Source organism: Mesoplodon bidens (genome assembly GCF_964165515.1).
Source record: "Mesoplodon bidens genome assembly, chromosome: 4".
Classification (NCBI taxonomy): Eukaryota; Metazoa; Chordata; class Mammalia; order Artiodactyla; family Ziphiidae; genus Mesoplodon; species Mesoplodon bidens.
The window spans coordinates 83127387-83152361 of NC_138160.1; the positions used below are offsets into that span (position 1 = coordinate 83127387).

The following is a 24975-nucleotide window of genomic DNA, read 5'->3' on the forward strand; positions in this document are numbered from 1 at the left end:
AATGAAAGAAATAATTGATAAGCTGGACTTCATTAAGACAGTGTGAACAGAATGAAAAGACAAGCAATGGTATGGGAGAAAATATTTGCAAAAGACATATCTGATAAAGGACAGTCATCTAAAATATAAAAGAAACTCTCCAGTAAGAAAACTAACAACCTGACTAAAAAAATGAGCCAAAGACTTCAACATATATCTCACTAAAGAAGAGATACAGCTGGCAAATAAGCATATTAAAAGATGTTCCACATCATATGTCATAAAAGAAATGCAAATTAAAACAATTAAACATCACTATATACCTATTAGAATGACCAAAATCACCAAAATGACAGTGAAAACACCAAGTGCCAGTGAGGATGTAGAGCAACAGGAACTCTCAATCATTACTAGTGTGAGTGTAAAATGGTACAGCCACATTGGAAGACAGTTTATCAATTTCTTAAAACACTAAACATACTCATAATAAGGTCCAGCAATCTAATGAGTTGAAAACTATGTCCACTCAAAAAACCTGCACACAGATGTTTTCAGCAGCTTTATTCATAATTGCCAAAACTTGGAAGAAACAGGTGAACAGATAAACAAACTGGTACATCCAAACAATGGAATATTATTAAACTCTAAAAAGGAATGAGCAGTCAAGCCATGAAAAGACATGGAAGAAACTTAAACATATATTACTAAGTGAAAGAAACCAATGTGAAAAGGCTATATACTGTATGATTCCAACAATACAACATTTGCGAAAAGGCAAAACTATGGAGACAGTAAAAGGATCAATGACTGCTATGGGTTAATGAGGAGAGAGAGATGAAGAATCTGAGCACAGAGGATTTTTAAAGCAGTGAAACTACTTTATAAGATACTATAACGGTGGATACATGTCATTTAACATCTGTCAAAACACATGGAATGTACAACTAAGAGTGAACTGTAGTGTAAATTATGGACTTTGGGTGATAATAATGTATCAGAGTAGGTTCATTAATTGTAACAAATGTAGGTCTCTGGTGGAAGATGTTGACAGTGTGGGAGACTATGCATGTGTGGGGGCAGGGAATATATGGAAAATCTCTGCACCATCTTCTCAATTTTTTTGTTAACATAAAACTGTTCTAAAAATAGTCTATTAAAAAAGTACTAATCTACAGTAATCTTAAATTTTCTTATTAGTTTCCTATAGTCAAGGAGTACTTCAAAATATTTTTTTTCAACCTTAATAAGATATCACTGGAGTGTGTGCATATGTGTGTGTATATATTTGTATGTGTGTGTTAGAGTGAGTGTGTGCATGTGTAAGATAGGACAGAGTGACTTCTTTATATTTCTATGAATCAATGATAATCAACTTTTAACATATCAAAAAAGAAGATGTGTGGAAAAATAAACATCTCACTAAAGGTAAATTCATGGGCAATTATAAAAGCTAGTATTACTGTAACAAGGATTCATAACTATTTTTCATTTATTTCTACATAATTTAAGAGACAAATACATTAAAAAATTGTTAGTGTAAAATCTAGTATTACTGTAACTTTGGTTTATAACTCCAAATCTTGTTTTCTACATAATTTAGGACACTAATGTGTTAAAAAAATATTAATTTATGTTTTGGGACACACTATATATACATACATAATTTTGTGATGTCAACAATGGAAAGGGGTGGGGAAAGAACATTTTGTATGTCATTGAAGTTAAGCTGGTGTAAATTCAAATAAAAGTGTTATAACTTTAGGATTTTAAATGAAATCCCCACGGTAAACACAAAGAAAACAGCTCTACAATACACACAAAGGAAATGAGAAAGAAATTCAAATGTTTTGAGATTGGTTCAAGATGGCAGAGTAGAAGGACATGCTCTCACTCCCTCTTTCAAGAACACTGGAATCACAACTGGCTGCTGAACAATCATTGACAGAAAAACATTGCAATTCGCCAAAAAAGATACCCCACATGCAAAGACAAAGGAGAAGCCACGATGAGACAGTAGGAGGGGTGCTATCACAACAAAAGCAAATCTCATAACTGCTGTGTGGGTGACTCACAACCTGGAGAACACTTACACCACAGAAGTCCACCCACTGGAGTGTAGGTTCTGAGCCACACACCAGGGTTCCCAAACTGGGGGTCTGGCAACGGGAGGAGGAATTTCTAGAGAATCAGACTTTGAAGGCTAGTGGGATCTGACTGCAGGACTTCAGCAGGACTGGGGGAAACAGAGACTCGACTCTTGGAGGGCGCACACAAAGTAGTGTGCGCGTCGGGACCCAGGGGAAGGAGCAGTGACGCCTTAGGAGACTGAGCCAGACCTACCTGGTACTGTTGGAGGGTCTCCTGCAGAGGGATGGGGCAGCTGTGGTTCACCAAGGGACAAGGACACTGGCAGGAGAAGTTCTGGGAAGTACTCCTTGGCATGAGCCCTCCCAGAGTCTGCCATTAGCCCCAAAAAAGAGCCCTGGGTAGGCTCAAGTGTTGCATCACCTCAGGCCAAAAAACCAACAGGAAGGGAACCCAGCCCCATCCAGAGCAGACAAGCAGATTAAAGTTTTACTAAGCTGTGCCCACCAGAGCAACAGCCAGCTCTACCCAACACCCATCAGGAAACTTCCACAAGCCTCTTACATAGCCTCATCTACTAGAGGGCAGACAGCAGAAGCAAGCAGAACTACAATCCTGCAGCCTATGGAACAAAAACCACATTCACAGAAGGATAGACAAGATGAAAAGGCAGAGGGCTATGTACCAGATGAAGGAACAAGATAAAACCCCAGAAAAACAACTAAGTGAAATGGAGACAGGCAATCATCCAGAAAAAGAATTCAGAATAATGATAGTGAAGATGATCCAGGACCTCGGAAAAAGAATGGATGGAAAGATCGATAAGATGCAAGAAATGTTTAACAAAGATGTAAAAGAATTAAAGGACAAACAAAGAGAGATGAACAGTACAATAACAGAAATGAAAACTACACCAGAAGGAATCAATAGCAGAATAACTGAGGCAGAAGAATGGATAAGTGACCTGAAAGACAGAATGGTGGAATTCACTGTTGCGGAACAGAATAAAGAAAAAAGAATGAAAAGAAATGAAGACAGCCTAAGAGACCTCTGGGACAACATTAAACGTAACAACATTTGCATTATAGGGGTCCCAGAAGGAGGAGAGAGAGAAAGGACCACAGAAAATATTTGAAGAGATTATAGTCGAAAATTTCCCTAACATGGGAAAGGAAATAGTCACCCAAGTCCAGGAAGAGCAGAGAGTGCCATACAGGATAAATCCAAGGAGAAACATGCCAAGACACATCGTACTCAAACTGGCAAAAATTAAAGACAAAGAAAAATTACTGAAAGAAGCAAGGGAAAAATGACAAATAACATACAAGGGAACTACCACAAGGTTAAGAGCTGATTTCTCAGCAGAAACTCTACAAGCCAGAAGGGAGAGGCATGATATACTTAAAGTGATGAAAGGGAAGAAACTACCACCAAGATTACTCAACCCAGCAAGGATCTCATTCAGATTCAATGGAGAAATCAAAAGCTTTACAGACAAGCAAAAGCTAAGAGAATTCAGCACCACCAAACCAGCTCTACAACAAATGCTAAAGGAACTTCTCTAAGTGGGAAACACAAGAGAAGAAAAGGACCTACAAAAACAAACCCAAAACAATTAAGAAAATGGTAATAGGAACATACATATCAATAATTACCTTAAACGTGAATGGATTAAATGCTCCAACCATAAGACACAGGCTTGCTGAATGGATACAAAAACAAGACCCATATATATGCTGTCTACAAGACACCCACTTCAGACCTAGGGACATATACAGACTGAAAGTGAGGGGATGGAAAAAGATATTCCATGCAAATGGAAATCAAAAGAAAGCTGGAGTAGCAGTACTCCTATCAGATAAAATAGACTTGAAAATAAAGAATGTTACAGGAGACAAGAAAGGACACTACATAATGATCAAGGGATCAATCCAAGAAGAAGACATAACAATTATAAATACATATGCAACCAACATAGGAGCACCTCAATACATAAGGCAACTGCTAACAGCTATAAAAGAGGAAGTTGACAGTAACACAATAATAGTGGGGGACATTACACCTCACTTACACCAAAGGACAGATCATCCAAACAGAAAATTAACAAGGAAACACAAGCTTTAAATGACACAACAGACCAGATAGATTTAATTCATATTTATAGGACATTCCATCCAGAAACAGCAGATTACACTTTCTTCTCAAGTGTGCATGGAACATTCTCCAGGATAGATCACATCTTGGGTCACAAATCAAGCCTCAGTAAATTTAAGAAAATTGAAATCATATCAAGCATCTTTTCTGACCACAACGCTATGAGATTAGAAATCAATTACCGGGAAAAAAACGTAAAAAACACAAACACATGGAGGCTAAACAATACGTTACTAAATAACCAAGAGATCACTGAAGAAATCAAAGAGGAAATCAAAAATACCTAGACATGAATGACAATGAAAACACGATGAGCCAAAACCTATGGGATGCAGCAAAAGCAGTTCTAAGAGGGACGTTTATAGCTATACAAGCCTACCTCAAGAAACAAGAAAAATCTCAAATAAACAATCTAACATTACACTTAAAGAAACTAGAGAAAGAAGAACAAACAAAACCCAAAGATAGTAGAAGCAAAGAAATCATAAAGATCAGAGCAGAAATAAATGAAATAGGAACAAAGAAAACAATAGCAAAGATCAATAAAACTAAAAGATGGTTCTTTGAGAAGATAAACAAAATTGATAAACCTTTAGCCAGACTCCTCAAGAAAAAGAGGGAGAGGACTCAAATCAACAAAATTAGAAATGAAAAAGGAGAAGTTACAACGGACACTGCAGAAGTAGAAAGCATCCTAAGAGACTACTACAAGCAACTGTATGTCAATAAAATGGACAACCTGGAAGAAATGGACAAATTCTTAGAAAGGTATAACCTTCCAAGACTGAACCAGGAAGAAATAGAAAATATGAACAGATGAATCACAAGTAATGAAATTGAAACTGTGATTAAATATCTTCCAACAAACAAAAGTCCAGGACCAGATGGCTTCACAGGTGAATCCTATCAAACATTTAGAGAAGAGCTAACACCCATCCTTCTCAAACTCTTCCAAAAAGTTGCAGAGGAAGGAAAATTCCCAAACTCATTCTAAGACACCACCATCATCCTGATACATAAACCAGACAAGGATACTACAAAAAAAGAAAATTACAGACCAATATCACTGATGAATATAGATGTAAAAATCCTCAACAAAATACTAGCAAACAGAATCCAACAACACATTAAAAGGCTCATACACCATGATCAAGTGGAATTTATCCCAGGGATGCGAGGATTCTTCAATATATGCAAATCAACCAATGTGATACACCATATTAACAAATTGAAGAAGAAAAACCATATGATCATCTTAATAGATGCAGAAAAAGATTTTGACAAAATTCAGCACCCATTTATGATAAAAACTCTCCAGAAAGTGGGCATAGAGGGAACCTACTTTAACATGATAAAGGCCATATAAGACAAACCCACAGCAAACATCATTCTCAATGGTGAAAAACTGAAAGCATTTCCTCTAAGATCAGGAACAAGACAAGAATGTCCACTCTCACCACTATTATTCAACATAGTTTTCGAAGTCCTGGCCATGGCAGTGAGAGAAGAAAAAGAAATACAAATTGGAAAGGAAGAAGTAAAACTGTCACTGTTTGAAGATGACATGGTACTATATATAAAGAATCCTAAAGATGCCACCAGAAAACTACTAGAGCTAATCAATGAATTTGGTAAATTTGCATGATACAAAATTAATACACAGAAATCTCTTGCATTCTTATACACTAATGAAGAAAAATCTGAAAGAGAAATTAAGGAAACACTCCCATTTCCCACTGTAACAAAAAGAATAAAATACCTAGGAATAAACCTACCTAGGGAGACAAAAGACCTGTATGAAGAAAACTATAAGACACTGATGAAAGAAATTAAAGACAATACCAATAGATGGAGAGATATACCATGTTCTTGGATTGGAAGACTCAATATTGTGGAAATGACTATGCTACCCAAAGCAATCTACAGATTCAGTGCAATACCTATCAAATTACCAATGGCATTTTTTTACAGAACTAGAACAAAAAGTCTTACAATTTGTATGGAGACACAAAAGACCCCAAATAGCCAAAGCAGTCTTGAGGGAAAAAAACGGAGCTGGAGGAATCAGACTCCCTGACATCAGACTATACTACAAAGATACAGTAATCAAGACAGTATTGTACCAGCCCAAAAACAGAAACATCGATCAATGGAACAAGATAGAAAGCCCAGAGAAAAACCCACGCACCTATGGTCAACTAATCTATGACAAAGGAGGCAAGGATATACAATGGAGAAAAGACAGTCTCTTTAATAAGTGGTGCTGGGAAAACTGGACAGCTACATGTAAAAGAATGAAATTAGAACACTCCCTAACACCATACACAAAAATAAACTCAAAATGGATTAGAGACCTAAATGTAAGACTGGACACTATAAAACTCTTAGAGGAAAACATAGGAAGAACACTCTTTGACATAAATCACAGGAAGATATATATATATATATATATATTTGTGTGTGTGTGTTATGCGGGCCTCTCACTGCTGTGGCCTCTACCATTGTGGAGCACAGGCTCCGGACACGCAGGCTCAGCGGCCATGTCTCATGGGCCTAGCCGCTCCGCGGCATGTGGGATCTTCCCAGACCGGGCCACGAACCCGTGTCTCCTGCAACGGCAGGTGGACTCTCAACCACTGTGCCACCAGGGAAGCCCAGGATGATATTTTTTTATCCACCTCTTATCGTAATGGAAATAAAAACAAAAAGAAAGAAATGGGACCTAATGAAACTTAAAAGCTTTTGTACAGCAAAGGAAACCATAAACAGGACAAAAAGACAACCCTCAGAATGGGAGAAAATATTTGCAAATGAATCATCAGATAAAGGATTACTCTCCAAAATATATAAACAGCTCATGCAGCTCAATATTAAAAAAAACAAACAACCCAATCCAAAAATGGGCAGAAGACCTAAATAGACATTTCTCCAAAGAAGACAAACAGATGGCCAAGAAGCACATGAAAAGCTGTTCAACATCACTAATTAATAGAGAAATGTAAATCAAAACTACAATGAGGTATCACCTCACACCAGTTAGAATGGGCATCATCAGAAAATCTACAAACAACAAATGCTGGAGATGGTGTGGAGAAAAGGGAACTCTCTTGCACTGTTGGTGTGAATGTAAATTGATACAGCCACTATGGAGAACAGTATGGAGGTTCCTTAAAGAACTAAAAATAGAATTACCATATGATGCAGCAATCCCATTACTGGGCTATACCCAGAGAAAATCATAATTCAAAAAGACACATGCACCCCAATGTTCATTTCAGCACTATTTACAATAGCTAGGACATGGAAGCAACCTAAATGCCCATCGACAGATGAATGGATAAAGAAGATATGGTACATATATATAATGGAATATTACTCAGCCATAAAAAGGAACGAAATTGGGTGATTTGCAGAGACGTGGATAGATCTAGAGAGTGTCATACAAAGTGAAGTAAGTCAGAAAGAGAAAAACAAATATTGTATATTAACGCATATATATGGAAGCTAGAAAAATAGTATATATGAACCGGTTTGCAGGACAGAAATTAAGACACAGATGTAGAGAACAAATGTATGGACACCAAGGGGGGAAAGCAGTGGGGGTGGTAGTGGTGGTGGTGGTGTGATGAATTGGGAGATTGGAATTGAAATGTATACACTAATGTGTATTAAATGGATGACTAATAAGAAAAAGAAAAAAGAAACATAAAAATAAACACTTCACTATGTCAGATATGTTATTTTTTAGGTTCACCATAATAATAAAACAATTTGTTATACAATAAATATCTCAAAAAGTATATAATTCTTTTTTAAAAAGAAAGAAATTCAAATGTTTCACCATACACATACACATACACAAAACCAAAAAAATAAAATAAAAAATGATGGTAATACATGAACAGGAGTGGCTATACTAATGTCAAACAAAATAAAATTTAAATTAAAAAAAAATCACAAGAAACAATGTACATTATGCTAAGTGAAATAAGCCAATCATAAAAAGACAAATACCGTATGTTTCCACTTATATAAGGAACTTAAAGTAGTCAAAATCTTAAAGACAGATAGTAGAATCGTGATTTCCAACGACTAGGGGAAGAAGGGAATGGGAAGTAATTGTTTAACAGGTAGTATAGAGTTTCGGTTTTGCAAAAGGAAAAGAGTTCTGGATATCGATGATAGTGATCGTTGAACAACAATATGAATGTACTTAAAAGCACTAAATTGTACACTTAAAAATGGTTGAGATGGTAAATTATATGTTATGTGTAAATTTTACCACAATTTTTAAAAGAAGAAAAACTATAGACAAATTAGATTTTGTTAAAATTAAACTCTTGTTCATCAAAAGACAACATTACAAGAGTGAAAAGGCACACCACAGACTGGGAAAAATATCTGCAGTACATGTAATCAATAAAAACTTTAAAAAATTAAAAAGATGTGTTCTTAGAACAACACGTTATGAAGCTGCTCTCTATCAAGAACGCATCTTTTTTTTTTCAGACGCAAATTGTAATTTCAGGACTCTGTTGCTTAAAAAAATTGCTTATCTTCCAAATGCATTATTTTATGTTCCTTTGTTGGAAATTCATGCCAAATGTCAAGAGAATGAATGTTGAATAACCAGGATCTAATTATAAGAATGCAATTTAGTTGCGTGCAGAATAACAATTCAAAACACTGTCTCAAGCTTTAAACAAGGAAATGGTAAATCCTTGAAGGAAAATATCTCAATAACAAAACAAAACAAAATGAAAACACCTTAGCCCAGTCCCAGTGACAGTATATAAAGCAAACTATTTTTAACTCTGGGTTTTGAAAGCTTTTTCTTTTAGGACTTCTAGCCATTGTATTTACTTGGTCCCCTGAACTTGCCCATCCTTTTTAGGTCCACTGATTTTGCCCTATGTCTTTATCATCTTATGAGTAAATTAATCAAAAGCCTAAATGGCCTTCATATCTCTAGCACCTCTGCTTGTCAACAGAATCTGTAGTTACAAGATTTACTCTCCTAAATTCACATATCTAATTGTGCTTCATGATTATCTTCCCAACCAGATCACAAGTTATTTTTCCAACTTTGTATTCCAATGCACCACAATGGACTCCATTATTCCACAAGTGTAGAGTGTATTTAATTATTTTCTTGCCTCAGTTTCCTCTCATGATGCAATACATTTCCTTCTTGTTTCTTCTCTCTCTCCCTGTCTTCTTCCCCCTGAGAATCGCTTTAAAGTTCTTTAAAATCATTTTCTGCTTTAAAAGTTTAGTTCAAATTTCAGATTTTTAGGACTTCTTTGCTAACCTGAGGAACAAATTCTACACTTCAGACAATATACCCCCTTACCATTTGTTTATACTTTACCTAGCTATACATGCCTCTAGTTCTACCATAAACCCTATGCATTCCTTTAAAGCAGTGATCAGCTCTTCCATTGTGAATCTACAGCATTTGACATTAAGTAGATATCTAATAAATATACTGTATTGCTTATCTTTGTGTTACATATCACACACACTTATATGTATGCATGACTGAACTTAGCCTTTTGGTCATTTACCACTTTTAAGCAAGAGTCTGCTTCTTAGGTCTTTCTTTTGAGCTTGTATTAATAAAAGGGAAATGTTGACTTAATTCATTAAAATGTCATCTATGACTTCTGGGGGGAAGCAATAAGGCATATTATCTCAGCCAGCCTTCTCTACCACTAGTTGGCCTCTTAACTACAGTTGGGACTTAATTGCTCCTTAAATACATCTAACGTTTAAGCTTCCACAATATTGCCCACTAGCCATTTAGCACTTCTGTTGGTAGTTTTTACCCCAAATTCATGAATTATACTATGACTTCTTATTACTCTTTAACACAGCAAAATATAAAAATCAGTAGTTTCTTCATGAGCAGATATAAATAAGTGCCAAGTTCAAATATTTGCTTTTTCAAGAAAGAGAATGAGCTAAAATAATACAGCACGTAAACGAAATTCAAGTTAGTAAACAGAGCAGCCATTATAAAACAATGGAAACATATATCCATTGGGAAATTACTGAGGTTCCTTCCTGTCTAGGGGAAAATGTGTAGTTATGTGTACCATGTGCCAAGGACAGACTGGTCCTTTCCAGACACTTACCCTCTGACAGCATGAATGAGTCTCAGTGATGGATAGGCAGTTCGCACTTTCAGTTTATTCTTAAGGATTAACGCATTAACCCACTCCACGTGCTTCTCTCCTCCTTTGACCATGAAAGCAGGGATCCAAAGGACACTGTCATTCAGCATGGAAAGTCTATGCACAAATTTTTCTCTGTCACTCTCATTCCGAAAGCCTCCAAATGCTCTTTGTACAACTGATGGATTCATGGTAATAAAATCTGATTTAGTTCCCACATCTGCAGCAAACTCCACCACAGGGGCTAGATTACACCTGAAGAGGAAAAAATTAATGGACAAATGAAAAGTAAATATGAAACAGTCACTCCTAAAATGGTGTGCATGAAAAGAAGAATGGGGAATGAGCATTTTTTTTTTCACCAGGTGGAAAAAAAAGAAAGATAATCTGCCTGGTAAAATTACATTTTCAGTAAGTCACCACACATTCAGGAATGCTGTCTTCAATAAAGATGTGCACTTCTAGTAATGGGGCTCAAATTCTCATTTATATTAATTCACTCTGCTGTCGAAGAATACTCATTGCTGTTATCTTCATAAAACCACATGATATGAATTCCTAATAGGTGAATTTATGATGGTAAATTCACAAGAGCTCTGCCATGTAGTAGGCAGTCTAAACCACATGCTGTTCCGTAAGTAAGTAAAACACATTTGACCTGATACTCCAATCTGCACCACTTGTCAAGCTTAAGTCATTTCGACAAGCTTATGAACGTAAGTAAGTGGAGATGGCTTTTCTGTACCCTGAGGTTAAGGGAAAAATATAACTCCTTATGACGTTTTCCACAGACATATTTGTAATTGCCTTCTATAGGCCTAAATGTGAAGGAAAAGTTAGAAAAATGGAGTTATCACATTTAATATGCCTTTTTGAGATGTTAACTAATGCAGAAAAGCCTCTACTATAGGATCAAATATCTTTCTGTTCTTCAAAATGCCTGTTTTCCCTACTAAAAGGCCATGTGCCTTTGTGGAGGAGGGACAGAATTTGTTGCCCTGTTCTCACTACCAAAGCTCCAGGGCCTCAGAAAGTACCTGGGTCAGATTTTATTCTCGTAACCTGATTTCATTCCTGTATTACAAGAAAGCTTTGGAAAGCACCTTGAATTTTGCCTTCAACCAATTTGTGATGCTTCTTTGATTCTGTCACATAGACCTTTGGATTTGATGTAACTTAAAAAATAGCTTTTTTAATTTTACAATATTTTAACTTGCTAAAAAGGGCACATTTTAATTAGTTGATAAGTGAAAAATTAGATTTTTAACAAACAAGAGTTTACTAATTTGGAAAAAAATCAATTGAATCTATACATTCATGAAAACACTCACACACACACAGATTTCTTTCTTTTCTTTTTCATTGTTTATATCAGCCTTTCAAGGGAAGGGAAGAGAAACTAATTTCCTCTTTCTGCATTTTTGCAGGTTTGACTGCATTATGAAAGTTTCTCACATTTCTCTTCCTTGTGCATTTTGCCACATTAATTAAATTCTCAAACAAGTTAAATTTAATTAGAAAGTAAAGTGTGTGCTCTGCTATTAAAATTACTGGTTTATATATCCTTCCTTATCTCTCTTAATTAATATATCTTATTACTTCCTAGATCTCTGACAACATTTATCTAATGCAACAAGTATCTTTCATCTCACACAATTAAGCAAAATCTATGTTATCTAGGATAACCTACTGAGAGAAAACAAATAAAAGTTAACACATATTATTTAGAAACAATCATTTCAAGTTATATAACTTTAATTATACCCACTATATTACATGATAGAGTATTTATTTGTCTCTATCCATGATCCATGCACTACTGGAGATTAGTTATTATTCACTCCCCTCACAGTAAGAATATTAGGAATGGGACTGCCCTGGGAAAGAACAGCTACATGTGAACAGAAGCAAACTGAACATCTTACAGTGGAACTCATGGAAGACTGAGGATATGATAATTTTTGAAGTCCTAAAATGTGCTCCATACCAGTTAAAAATAGTCTAAAATTCTAAGCAAGCTGATTAGAAGATGAATTTGGATACTGTGAGGAAATGGTTTCTGAACAACATTGGTACAAATACTTCTCCTTCCTCAGGTAAAAAATAAACAACACTTGTTAACATGACAGTTAACATGTTCCTGTCAGGGGAGATGGCTTCAGACAGAGTTTTTTTGCTGTAATAATTCCTCAGCGATTCTTTTCAGAGGATTTCCACCATAGTAAAAAAAATCTATACTTCATTTTCTCTATAATTGTAAAAATAATCAGAGCCAACCCTGTTAAAGAAAGCCAAAATAACATCCCACTGAATTATCTTATCAGGAAAAAAAATCACTTAATTACTTCATGCTTTTCATTACTTTTTCTTATGACATATTTAAAAGCCCCTCCACACCCATGTTTGCTAACACCCACTCTTTTAGGGCTGATTCAGCGTGTTTCTGAAACAGGATTGTCTGGCCATGTGCCATTTAAGAGCTAATAAGATAGTCATCAATAAAATTGGATGCTGAAAGACAGGAAGTTTCCACCTTGGAAGCAAAAGGAAACGAACAGAATAACAATATTTCTGGAGAATAGGGTTGGTTCTAGGAGAGGAACCAATATATTTGATGTAGTCAAAGAATGCTAAATGGCTGTGATATAAACTGAAAGAGCACCAGGAGATCAAAGAGTAATCAATCCACCTGAGCTTTACTGTAAAGTTTTTATGACCTAAGCACAGCCCAACCAGACTTTGTGAGGGATGGAAACAGAGGTACTGGAAATAGCAAGACAGAAGGACACACTGTAAAATATGAACTATGCTGCCTCCACAGCCTGCTTGTTCATTTTCCCTGGAGTGACTATATCTAATTTTTCACTGGAAGGAAAGATTAACATCATGTCCACATGTGGCCAGCAAATTAACTTCTTTGTAGTTGAGTTAGATATCTAGTCATATAATTAGCTGAATGTCACATAATCAGGGCAAGCATTAAGGAAGCCAAAATAACCAACCAGCTGTGTTACACTCCAGCAATTCAGTAGACTTGTTGTGAACTTCACAGCGTTACTAGTAGCAATACTGCTGATTGAGCAAGATTATAAATAGATTTGCAATCACACATTCTTAACTTTCCTTCTTAAAAAATCTTCTCAGGGATTACAATCATCAAAAGTATCCAGAATGTGTAGCAAGCATTTACGAAGCATTATTTCACATGTTATTCTTAATCTCATAAAAGTGAAGTGCCCAATTTTTAAATGATGGATATCTGTGAGTCAAAACTACCGAGGGCACGAGAATATTTAATACACTCAAGTTCTGTTTCTTTAGCCAAATTAAATTTTTGTACTGACCAACTATTTTGACATATCAAAAACATGAGAACATATTCACAGAATTAGGTCTGTTGGCCAAACTCCCTGTTTACTCTAAGCGGCCCGATTTTCAATTTGTTTGTTTTTATTTTCCATCACTGATTAAAAATCCTTGGGAAGGCAGCTAGCTCCACTTGTACTCTAGACCAGTGGTCCCCAACCTTTTTGGCACCAGGGACTGGTTTCGTAGAAGATAATTTTTCCACAGATGGGGTCGGGGGGGCAGGATGTTTCAGGCGGTAATGAGAGTGATGGGGAGCGACAGGGAGAGATAGGGAGCTGCAGATGAAGCTTTGCTTGCTCGACTGCCACTCACCTCCTGCTGTGTGGCCCAGTTCCTAACAGGCCGTGGACCAGTAGCGGTCTACGGCCCAGGGGTTGGGGACCCCTGCTCTAGACCTCTGAAATTTCTTCTGTGATCTCAAACTAGATGTGATTGCCTCTCAGCATTCCTTTTATGCAGAACTGAGGCACTTTCATTTATTTCACAGCCATATAAAATATTTTTAATAAATTTTAATTCACTTAATTATTTAAGGAAAGATGTGTTTATTTCATGTATAATAGCTCAAGACCACTCAGTTCTCTAGCAAGACATATCTCTTAGATTTGTTAGTATTCTCTGCATGTCCCTTAAGTCATGGCTCAACAGTCTAAGTAACTAGGAGGTCCCTCTTTCAACAGCTCAACAGATATGCTTTGAGAGTTCATTGTGCAAATACTACACAGTACTCAGAACTCTTTTTCCAGCTATCTTACTATTTGTGCTAGTTTACAATGATATAACCTGGCCAAAATATGATCTTGACAATTATTATTAGTAATAGCAATAAGATAATACTCATTCAATTAGCTACATGTTTATGTATTCCACATTTGTGCTACCTACAGAACTAGTCATCTGAGATACTGAGGTACGACAGCATGTACTGTGATATAGGAGGTGGTTAATTACTTCTTTACACATACAACATAGATTAAATGAGAAGGGAACAATACTGAGTGCACTACAGCCTTACCTCTATTCTTTCTCACCATTAGTTAATGTTCAGACAAGTTCCCATCACACAATTTTCCAAACACATCCTTTTTTTTTTGTTGGCCAATCTCATTGTGTATTTATCTGTACTAACACTGAAATCCCTCAACCCAAACCATCGTTGTCAATGGAACCACATTTGTCAACTGACTATGAAGTGAGAGATAACCTCTTCTCTTTTCTGCCCTCAGAGGAAGCATATGGTTCCTATCTGCTCTCATCCTGTTTTTGAGCTTGAAGAGCCAAGAAAGAGAACAAAGAATCTCTAATACCTGGTTTTGTTTTAGGCTTTGTGGTTACCCTCTCAAAACTTCTAGGGGAAGCTGAAACATGCCACCTATGAGCCTCTTTGACTTTCTTGAGGTGAGGATAATAGACCCGAAACAATAATTTTGCAATACTTTGAGGTAAGGAGTAGTATTATCTCCACTTAGAGGTAAGGAACTGGGTCAAGGTAATTAGGAAACATGTCCAAGGACATAGCACATATAAAATAAAAGCATAACTATTTAAAAATGACTCTAGGACAGGAGTTTTAATTGACACTACTTATACATTGATTTCTTTCAGAATCAGCGAAAATCTACTTATACATTGATTTCTTTCAGAATCAGCGAAAAATGTCTGTATGTTCATGTTTCACCCCAACCTTCCTGTAAGAGAAAGAATGCCTTACCATTTGGTCTTAAGCATATTATACAAGGCCATTCAGCCACGACATTCCCCAAATCCTGAGCAGTTATTAAACAAAGGGCTTTTAGGTATCTAACACATAAAAATAATACTTGTATTTCAGATCTCTTGAGGGAAAGGATTTTCAAAAAATGCTGGTAAAAGGATTGAATATCTAATTGATGTGACTTTTTGAAATATGAAGCTTAGGGTTAACAGATGACTTATATGTGGTATATCATTAGGTAGTAAACAAAATAAACAAATCCTCAAGTTGATAGAAATAAATACAAAAATGACACATATCATGAAAATAACTAAGTGATTAAACAGAAGAGAGATGTTTTTCACAAACCCAGATTTGTTTACATATTTGGCAAGGGTGAGAAGAACAGTGTCATATTATTTCTACGGAAACCACAGAATGAAAAAAATTAAACTCATTCTAGAAAACGAAAATCCAAATATCAGAGAAATATGTTAGACTATGGCATTTCCACACTTCAGTCAAAATCAAAATAGAGTCATTGGGCAAATTTGCTACAACTGCACAGATATTATTCAATAACTTAGTTTTCTGTGGGGGAGAGGGAAAGGTATGCCAAGGAATGGATATATTGTGCTTAAATCAAATAAACTTGCATGCGCGTGATTGTTTTCTATTTCACAAAAGTGAATATATATAGTAGCAAGACTAAAATTTATTTAAATTATTATAAATGTCAAGTTTCTGGAAAATTGAAATAAAGGAATATTAAGGATACCCTCTAAATCTTTCCTTTGTAATTAAAAATGAAGGATCATTTTAACTTTTCTGAAGAGGGTATGAAGAGAAAATTCTGGCAGCTGTTGAGAAATTCCCTGTTCATTGTCTCGGGTAAAAATTCATTATTGGGATATTTCAGACAAGGGGGTGGGAAACCAAGCAATATCTTAGAATGTATTTTCAAGTACTCTTGTCCTAGTCAGGGAACTGGACTACTCCATTGATCAGTGGTTGCTGAGCAGTTAGTACTGTTTTACAGAGGGAAGAGAACTGATTTAGCATGGAATTTATGTTCTTAAAAATTATGTTGTACTTTAAAAGGAAAGAAACAGCATTCATGAAATATTATGGCTGATACTTTAATTATCCATGCCAGAAAACCAAGGCAGAAGAACTATAACATTTTCTCTTCGCAATTCATGGTGTTAATAAACTAAGTACAATGTGGTCATCACAGTGGCTGTGGGAAACATACTTGAGTTTTCTAACTTTCAGTGATTACACCAGCAAACCTGTCATAGTAACAGTGCATTGACATTTAACTTTCTTGTTTAAGAAAACAAAAATATTTTTGATTTGTCACTCTAAACTATAAATATATTTTTTCTTTTCATTTTTTGGAAAGTATAATCTAAATCATTGAAAAATGATTTCTAATTTAGTATATATAATTTACTTGACACTTGGTCCTGGAAAGACAGTTGGTATAATGTTCAGAGGAGTTAGGTATTCTGATACCATCAAGCATTCAGAAAAGTATCATATCATGAGTGGATAAAAATGAATGTTTCATTTTCTAATATCACAAGGTAGGCTAAGGCAGCTTCACATTCATTACATCATATTTATTCTAAGTGGATTTTTCTCATACTCTGTTTAGTAGAAAATAACATTTTGACTGGTGGAAAGCCCTTGATCTCCATAATTCTTTTATCTTCCATATCTGGTTCATCACAAAGCCCTAAAAATTCATCTCAGAAACTTCCTCATGAATATATTCTCTCTTCTCTATTTCTATTGATATTTTCTCAGCTTAGGTACCAACATGTTTTTTTGAACTATCATTGGAATAATTTCCTAATTAATTATTTTTCAAACTGTTAGCTGGAACAATTGGTGGATCATGAATTGATCTGCAATTTTTAAAGAATGAAAAAGAACAAAACTGTCTATAGTAGAAAATGACAGTGTTCCATGCACATAATTTTATGGAAATTTATTTCAGATTTACGTGTGTGTGTAGTAATAGTAGCTGAGGAAGCAATAGCAGGAGTATATCATGATATAAGTTGTATTTCTTGCTATGCATTTTTTTTAACAGTACTGAAAAACATTGCTCTAACCAGTTCTGTAACACAAGGACTCCAGCTTGATCATTCTCTGTTTCAAGGATGGTATCATCTTATTAATATGCACATTTGACCATGATACTATCATAACCAAAAACCTTCAGTGATATCAGTCCAAGGGCTTTCATAATTTGCCCCTACCCTTACTTTCCAGAACTTTCTCTCTATACGTTTGCCTGTCTTAGATCCCAATGGCATCAGACTACTCCATGTACTTTTCTGTCTGTGTTCCTTTATTTATGATGATACCTCTGTCTGAAATGACTACCTCTCTAGCACACTCTAGCCTCTAACCTCAAAAAGTCCTATTTTTTCTTAAAACTCAAAGGTTAATATCCACTGCAATGTTTCACATGATTTCTTTGGCAGAACTAATTGCTTCTGCTGCACTGTTCTAAAATATTTACTTATATCTTTATTCTACAATGTATGGAACTTGATTACATTTAGTTGCTTGTATAGGGTTGATATCTTTAATGCAATTAGTCAAGCTAACCATAATAATAATGACGGTTACTCTGCGTAAGTGAATTGAGAACCTGTTTACAATGGTATTTGATCTCTCAGTCTTCTAGGAGTGCTGCTGAGCATTTAAATCAAGTCCTGAAAATTCACAGGCCCATGGGCCACAGGTTAACGTAACTCTGAAAAATGGGCAATTTTGCTGGGCTATTTCCCCATTTAAAGGGGACAGGCTCTCATGGGCTTGATGATAAATGCCAAAGAAAACATATCTACCACCTGGTTTGGGCCCTGAGGCTGTCAGTTTGTGAGCTCTGCACTAAATCTTCTGATTCCCTGTACAAACAGTTCAATTTTTATTTTTAACATGTATGTTCTGTTAAACATGTTAAACATGTTTCATTAGAAAGTTGATCCAGTGTGTGTTTTTGGAGGTGAATTAAGGAACCCAAAAGGTACTAATAAATATGTATTAAGCTGAAACCTGCATTTTAACTGTAGTTGTTAAAATATTTAACTCTCAGAAGGTGTGCTAACTAAAATACACAAAAATTGAAAAAAGTCATCCTTTTAAGGTTGGAATTATTTAAATTACAACAAGAAGTACAATCTGTTTCACTAATGTGAACGTATGTACATGCTTAAAAGGTAAGTAGGATTATTGTTAATGATCTCAGTCATCGAAGCTTAAAAAGCATGAAAGGCACATTCACACAATACTTCAGTAAAATGATGTATGCCAAGAATAAGGGCAAGAATATCCATACAAATACAACATTCCTGGAAAGGGAATTATTTTCCTGTCCCAAACTGAACTGCCTTAAAACTTAGTTTCACTCATTTTTATAATTAGTTCCTTCTGTCTCTCTGGCAGCAATGTTTTTTTCTTAGTTCTCTTATTACTGTCACTGTACTATTTTGTTATTCCTCTCTTCATGTCTGTCTCCTCCATCAGACTGCAAACTCCAAACAGAACAGACCATGTAATTTATCCTTATATCCTTAATACCCAATGGAGCCCCTCAGAACTTGTCATCTAGCGGCTGCTTGATAATTGTTTGTTGAATGAAGAAATACTTGTTGGGGCTTCCCTGGTGGCACAGTGGTTGAGAGTCCGCCTACCGATGCAGGGGACACGGGTTCCTGCCCCGGTCCGGGAAGATCCCACATGCTGTGGAGCAGCTAGGCCCGTGAGCCATGGCTGCTGACCGCAACAGGAGAGGCCACAACACTGAGAGGCCCGCTTATTGCAAAAAAAAAAAAAAAAAAAAAAAAGAAATACTTGTTGAATTAATGTGACTACAAATTAATGGAACCACTGCTTCCATTTTTAAACTTCAAATAAATGTTTTTATTTTTTAAAATCGTCATATTTAGGAGCCATACATTTATGCCAAAGGATACCAGTACTTAAGAAATAACTATGGAACCCTAATTTTGAACTGCTTTTCTAAACAATTCTGAATCACAATAGAAAAATCCCTCTCAATTCTTTATAGGATCACATGCTTTTGACTCAAGACCATGTTGTTCAGTCTGATCATTTATATAATTCACTAAACATAATAAGAGCTATCAGTTACTACCTTATGCAAGATACTATACATATCTAAGTTATTCAAACTTTAAAGAACATCCATATAATTAAGTATAAGTAATAATATTCTACAAATGAGGGGAAAAGAATTCAGTTTACAAATCCTCAGAGCTGGGATTTAAATCCAACTTTGTATCTAAAACACTATGAATCCAAAAGTTACTGCACGATACCGCAGGTTCAAATGATTTTCATTGTCCAAAATACATATTCATTTTCTCCCTCTCCCCCCGCCCATGCACACATACACTACACTTGACACTAATGACAGAATACTCAGAACTAGACTGCAAAACTATAAGTTGCATTTTTATGTGTTTGTTTAAACAAAAAATATATTTCCTGCTTAATATCACTCAGGTAGTGCTAGAGCTGTAACATGACCCCAAACCTCCTAACTCCCATATATATCACTCTTCTCATCTATACTCCAGAATTTTAACATAATTTTCAAAATTAAAATTGTTTTCATTTCCAATTTAAAAACAGTATTTGTGTTCACATACAAACACTAACAAAAAGAGAAGTTAAAATACTCTTCAAATATAGAACACTTGTACATCTCACTCTAAAATATAATCACTATTAACATTTGGTACCATACTGACTTCTAATATGTTAAATAAAAGTTTCCAGTAATGGCATAAGTGAAGCTGTGGTTCCAAGAATTTTGGTGGATGCCAGTGAAATAGATATGGGAAGTAGGAGATCTTATCTCCCAGAAAAATGTCAAGGTCCTTTCCCCAAAACTATACTAAATGATGCTGGTATAAAACAATTTCCCTCCCTTTTGATAATGCTTGTATTCACTGGTTCTTCTTTATATATTTTGTACATATGGTGACTTCCCAAGGCCTTGACCTCATCACACTTACAATAATTCGTATGAATCATTAAAATGTAGTCTTGTTCCATAGAAAACAAGCTTATGGTTACCAAAGGGGAAAGGGGGGGAGGGATAAATTAGGAGTTTGGGATTGACATATACACACTACTATATATAAAATAGATAACCAACAAGGACCTACTGTATAGCACAGGGAACTCTATTCAATATCTTGTAATAACCTAGAGTGGAAGAGAATGTAAAAAAAAGAATATATATATATATATATATATATATATATATATATATATATATATATATATATATCTGATTCACTTTGCTGTACACCTGAAACTAACACAACATTGTAAATCAACTATATTTCAACCAAAATTAAAAATAAACAAACAGACAAAAACTTAGTCTTGTTTTTCTTTGGCTAAGAAGTAATACCCTTCCCCTGATTTTAAGTCTTAACATTGGCTTGCATACATCAGGAGGAAAGACAACACTCCTGGACCAAAGGAAACAAAAAAGCCAGATTAGAGGATACAGTATTAAGTATTAAGTAGAGAATGCTATTTCCACAAGTTGACTGATGAAAAGGAAATTTATTCATAGAACATGGCAACCAGAAGGAAAAAAAAATCACACAACAATGCAAGTTGACAGGCTCTATTCCAAAGTTGTCTACTGAATCATAAGAAAATAGAGTCATAGAGTTTCAGAGCCAGAAAGGAATTTATGAGTCCATCTAGTTCAATGGCTAGATTTGGCATATCAGGAACACTGAAGCTCAAAATGGTTTATATTACTTGTTCAAAGTCACACAGCTATATTTAGTGGCAATACCAGCAAGAGAATCCAAGTTTCTGAACTCTTTCATGAGTATTATTTCAACTACACTCTTTGGGAGAATATATACTGCTTGGCAACAATGACCATTTTAGTGCAAATATTTACATCTTCTGTGTATCTGGGTCACAGATATAATTTTACTACCATGAATATACAATACCACCAATACATTAATCCTAAACCATCAAAAGGAAGAAAAAATTACATTTATTGAATAAATAATTTGTACTTGGATTTATTCTAGACATTTTCACACACATTATCTCATTTACTTCTATACTCACAAAAAAGGGAAGATAGAGATTATTTCCCTCATATTATATATAAAGAAACTGGGGCTTAGAGAAGTAAATAAATCACTTAAGACTGAATATAAATTAGATGGAAAAGATGGAACTTGAAACTAGATTTACCTGACTTAAAGGTTTATCACATTTGATTAAGATGTTAGCTCCTATGAGAGAAAAGGTCATGAGTTTCCTGCTTGATGATCTGTCTCTGGAATATTTTGACATATATTTTTGGCACATAGTAAGTGCTTAATAAAAGAAAGGAATTCTCACAGGATGGTCCACAGACCATGACTGGAGAAAATGCTAAACATTATAAAGTCAGCTTGGTGTTTATTTAATTTTTTACTGTTTTTTCCCTAGCTTTATTGAGATGTAATTGACATATAACATTATGTATGTTTAAGGTATACAACATGATTATATTATATATGTACATATTGTGAAATCATTGCCACACATAGTTACCATTCACACAGTTACCAGTTTTTGTGTGTGTTTGATTTTATTTGTTGTTCAATTTGTTTTGTTAGCCTAGACTTTGAAGAATGGCTGGTAGTTTGTGGAAATGTCAGACATTAAAATGGCCTTCCCTCTTCTGTCTTTCATGCTAAGTCACAAAAATTTGAAATGTACACTAATTAAGACCATTTCTCACTGGTCTTCACATTTCAGAATAAACATACAACTAAAAACTTCACACTCTAGTGCAGCACTGACTGCTATTTCTAATTTAAAAAGATAAGTGTTTTCAATCTTCATTTGAAAATAAAGTATTGGACTTTGAGTATGAGAGAAAAAACTTCTGTTGTTGCTTCCTTCTTCAACTTACCGTGTACACTCGGGAAAGTCACTTAGACTCTCTGTTCTATGGAAAAATGTGGTTTGTTAACCTAAGCCTAACTTCTTCAGAGGAACCAATGGGAACCAATTTGGATTATTCAAGATTCATTTTCTGTCATCCAAAAAATGTGGCATATTTATATTCACTATCATTTGCCCTTTCCATGTATTATATAATTCATAGAGTCCTTGATTTTCTTAAATTGCCTTCCACCGTCTATCCCCACTGTCTCTATCTTACTTTGCCCCTCATTATCTCCATCCTTAGACTATTTTCAGTATTCCCATCTTTGTCCCCCTGTAACTGATCACCTAAAAATCTTCCTGAAATTTAAATGTGATCATGACATTCCTCTCCTGAGTGGCTCCACAGACTACTTGATAAATTAAATCCAATCTCCTTAGCAAAATACAATGGACCCTGCATAACCTGTCAGCTTCCCTCTCCAGCCTTACCTGCTTCTTTTGAGCCACACAACCTTCTATTCCATCATACTGAAACTATTCACAGGCCCAGAAAAGCCACTCATTCCTACACCCAGGTTCCTTGGTGCATCATAGATCCAGTTTGGACTAGGTCTCACTCTCTTTTCTCTCCTTTCCTTATTTCTTCAGTTTTCATCATAATTTAACTCGTGTTGCTTCTCTCAGGAAATCATCCTTGATCATCCAGCTTATGTATCCTCTCTGCCTCAATATCAGTGCCTAGTTCTGTGAGTACCTCTAATAAAGCAATTTGTGCATTATCAGTTCATTACTTTATTTTCTTTACAGGACTAAAATCATCTCAGATGTAAAGAATTGATCTCCATTTTTGTATCTTCCTGATAAATAGGTGAATAAAAGAATGAAGGAATTAATGAAAAAATTATAAGAAAGATCAAAGCTATACTATGTATCACCTGAAAACAATAGGTACTGAAAAGTTCAATTGTGTTTGGCTTTGGAGTACATATTTTGGGCTGATGTCCACTTACAGATGAATTTAATAGTAGACAAATAACAAATGCTTTAAACCCAAAACTGAAGGTATATTTTGAAAATCTATGGAATGACCAACTGCCCATTTGCTAATGCTCCTTTGATGTAAGGAAAGGATGATCTCTACCATATTTTACATTAGTATGAATCTTATCATTGAAGTTTATCATCTTACTCTGTCCTATGATTTGGATTTCATCACATTTGCCTCCTCTAGTATCTTCCTTATTGAGTGTTCTTTCTCTTTCTTACCTTTGATTTATTTATTACCATGGTCCTTCCATCTGCAAATATGCTCATGCTTCTATACCTTTACATTCCTCTTACGCTTATAATAAGAACAACAACAAAACTCCAACAAGAACAAACAAATAAGCCAACAAACTGTAAGGACCTCTCTTGGACTACAGGATACCATGTAAATCCTTAACATGGTGAAACAATCCTTCATTATTTAAGGCCAACATACCCTGTCATTTCCCCTTCCATATTGTCCTTCAATATGAACCTAATAGTAGAGTAGTCCCAAACACTGCCTTACCATAAGACCATTGAAAGCATTTGTCTTTGTGCTTACTGGACCCTTTGCCTGAGATTCCTCTTTTCCATGTGTTGAATGACTAATCATCCAGATGTACAATGATTTACTCATCCTTTCTTGCTGTGTGTTAGAAAATGCATTTATACTTCAACAATCGTTCACATTTGGGTAGATTCCTAGAACTGGAAATAGTAAATAAAGGAATCTACTATTTTTAAGGGTTGGGGGACATTATAAACCTGATTTTTGGAAAAGTTGTATCAATCTATATTTTTAAAAGCATTTCAAAGGAGTGCCAACATCAGTATAACTTTATGCTGAATACTAAGAATTTTAAATATCCTTGTTAGATTGACAGATGAAAAACTGTAGTTTTTTTTATAATACTGCATTTTTAGAAAACAGTCACCCAAGTCCAGGAAGTGCAGAGAGTCCCAGTCAGGAAGCGCAAGGAGGAACACGCCAAGAGACATAGTAATCAAACTGACAAAAATTAAAAACAAACAAAAAATACTAAAAGCAACAAGGGAAAAATGACAAATAACATACAAGGGAACTCCCATAAGATTATCAGCTGATTTCTCAGCAGAAACTCTGCAAGCCAGAAGGGAGCGGCATGATATATTTAAAGTGATGAAAGGGAAGAACCTACAACCAAGAATACTCTACCCAGCAAGGCTCTCATTCAGATTTGATGGAGAAACCAAAAGCTTTACAGACAAGCAAAAGCTAAGAGAATTCAGCACCACCAGACCAGCTTTGAAACAAATGCTAAAGGAACTCCTCTAGGCGGGAAAGAGACTAGCAACTTAAAACAACCTGGTACATACATAGACTGCTATATCAAAACCTCATGGGGGGCTTCCCTGGTGGCGCAGTGATTGAGAGTCCACCTGCCAATGCAGGGGATGCGGGTTTGTGCCCCGGTCCGGGAGGATCCCATATGCCACGGAGCGGCTGGGCCCATGAGCCATGGCCACTGAGCCTGCGCG

At 35.5% G+C, this 24975-nt stretch overlaps 1 protein-coding gene across 1 annotated transcript in view; it reads right to left on the minus strand.

Moving 5' to 3' along the window:
* Window positions 1-24975, minus strand: part of ST8SIA4 (ST8 alpha-N-acetyl-neuraminide alpha-2,8-sialyltransferase 4) — a 100067-nt gene that overhangs the window by 50206 nt on the left and 24886 nt on the right. The window contains exon 4 of the mRNA XM_081233941.1: window positions 10356-10649. Coding sequence (XP_081090067.1) covers window positions 10356-10649 — 294 coding nt within the window. The remainder of the gene's footprint in view (window positions 1-10355; window positions 10650-24975) is intronic.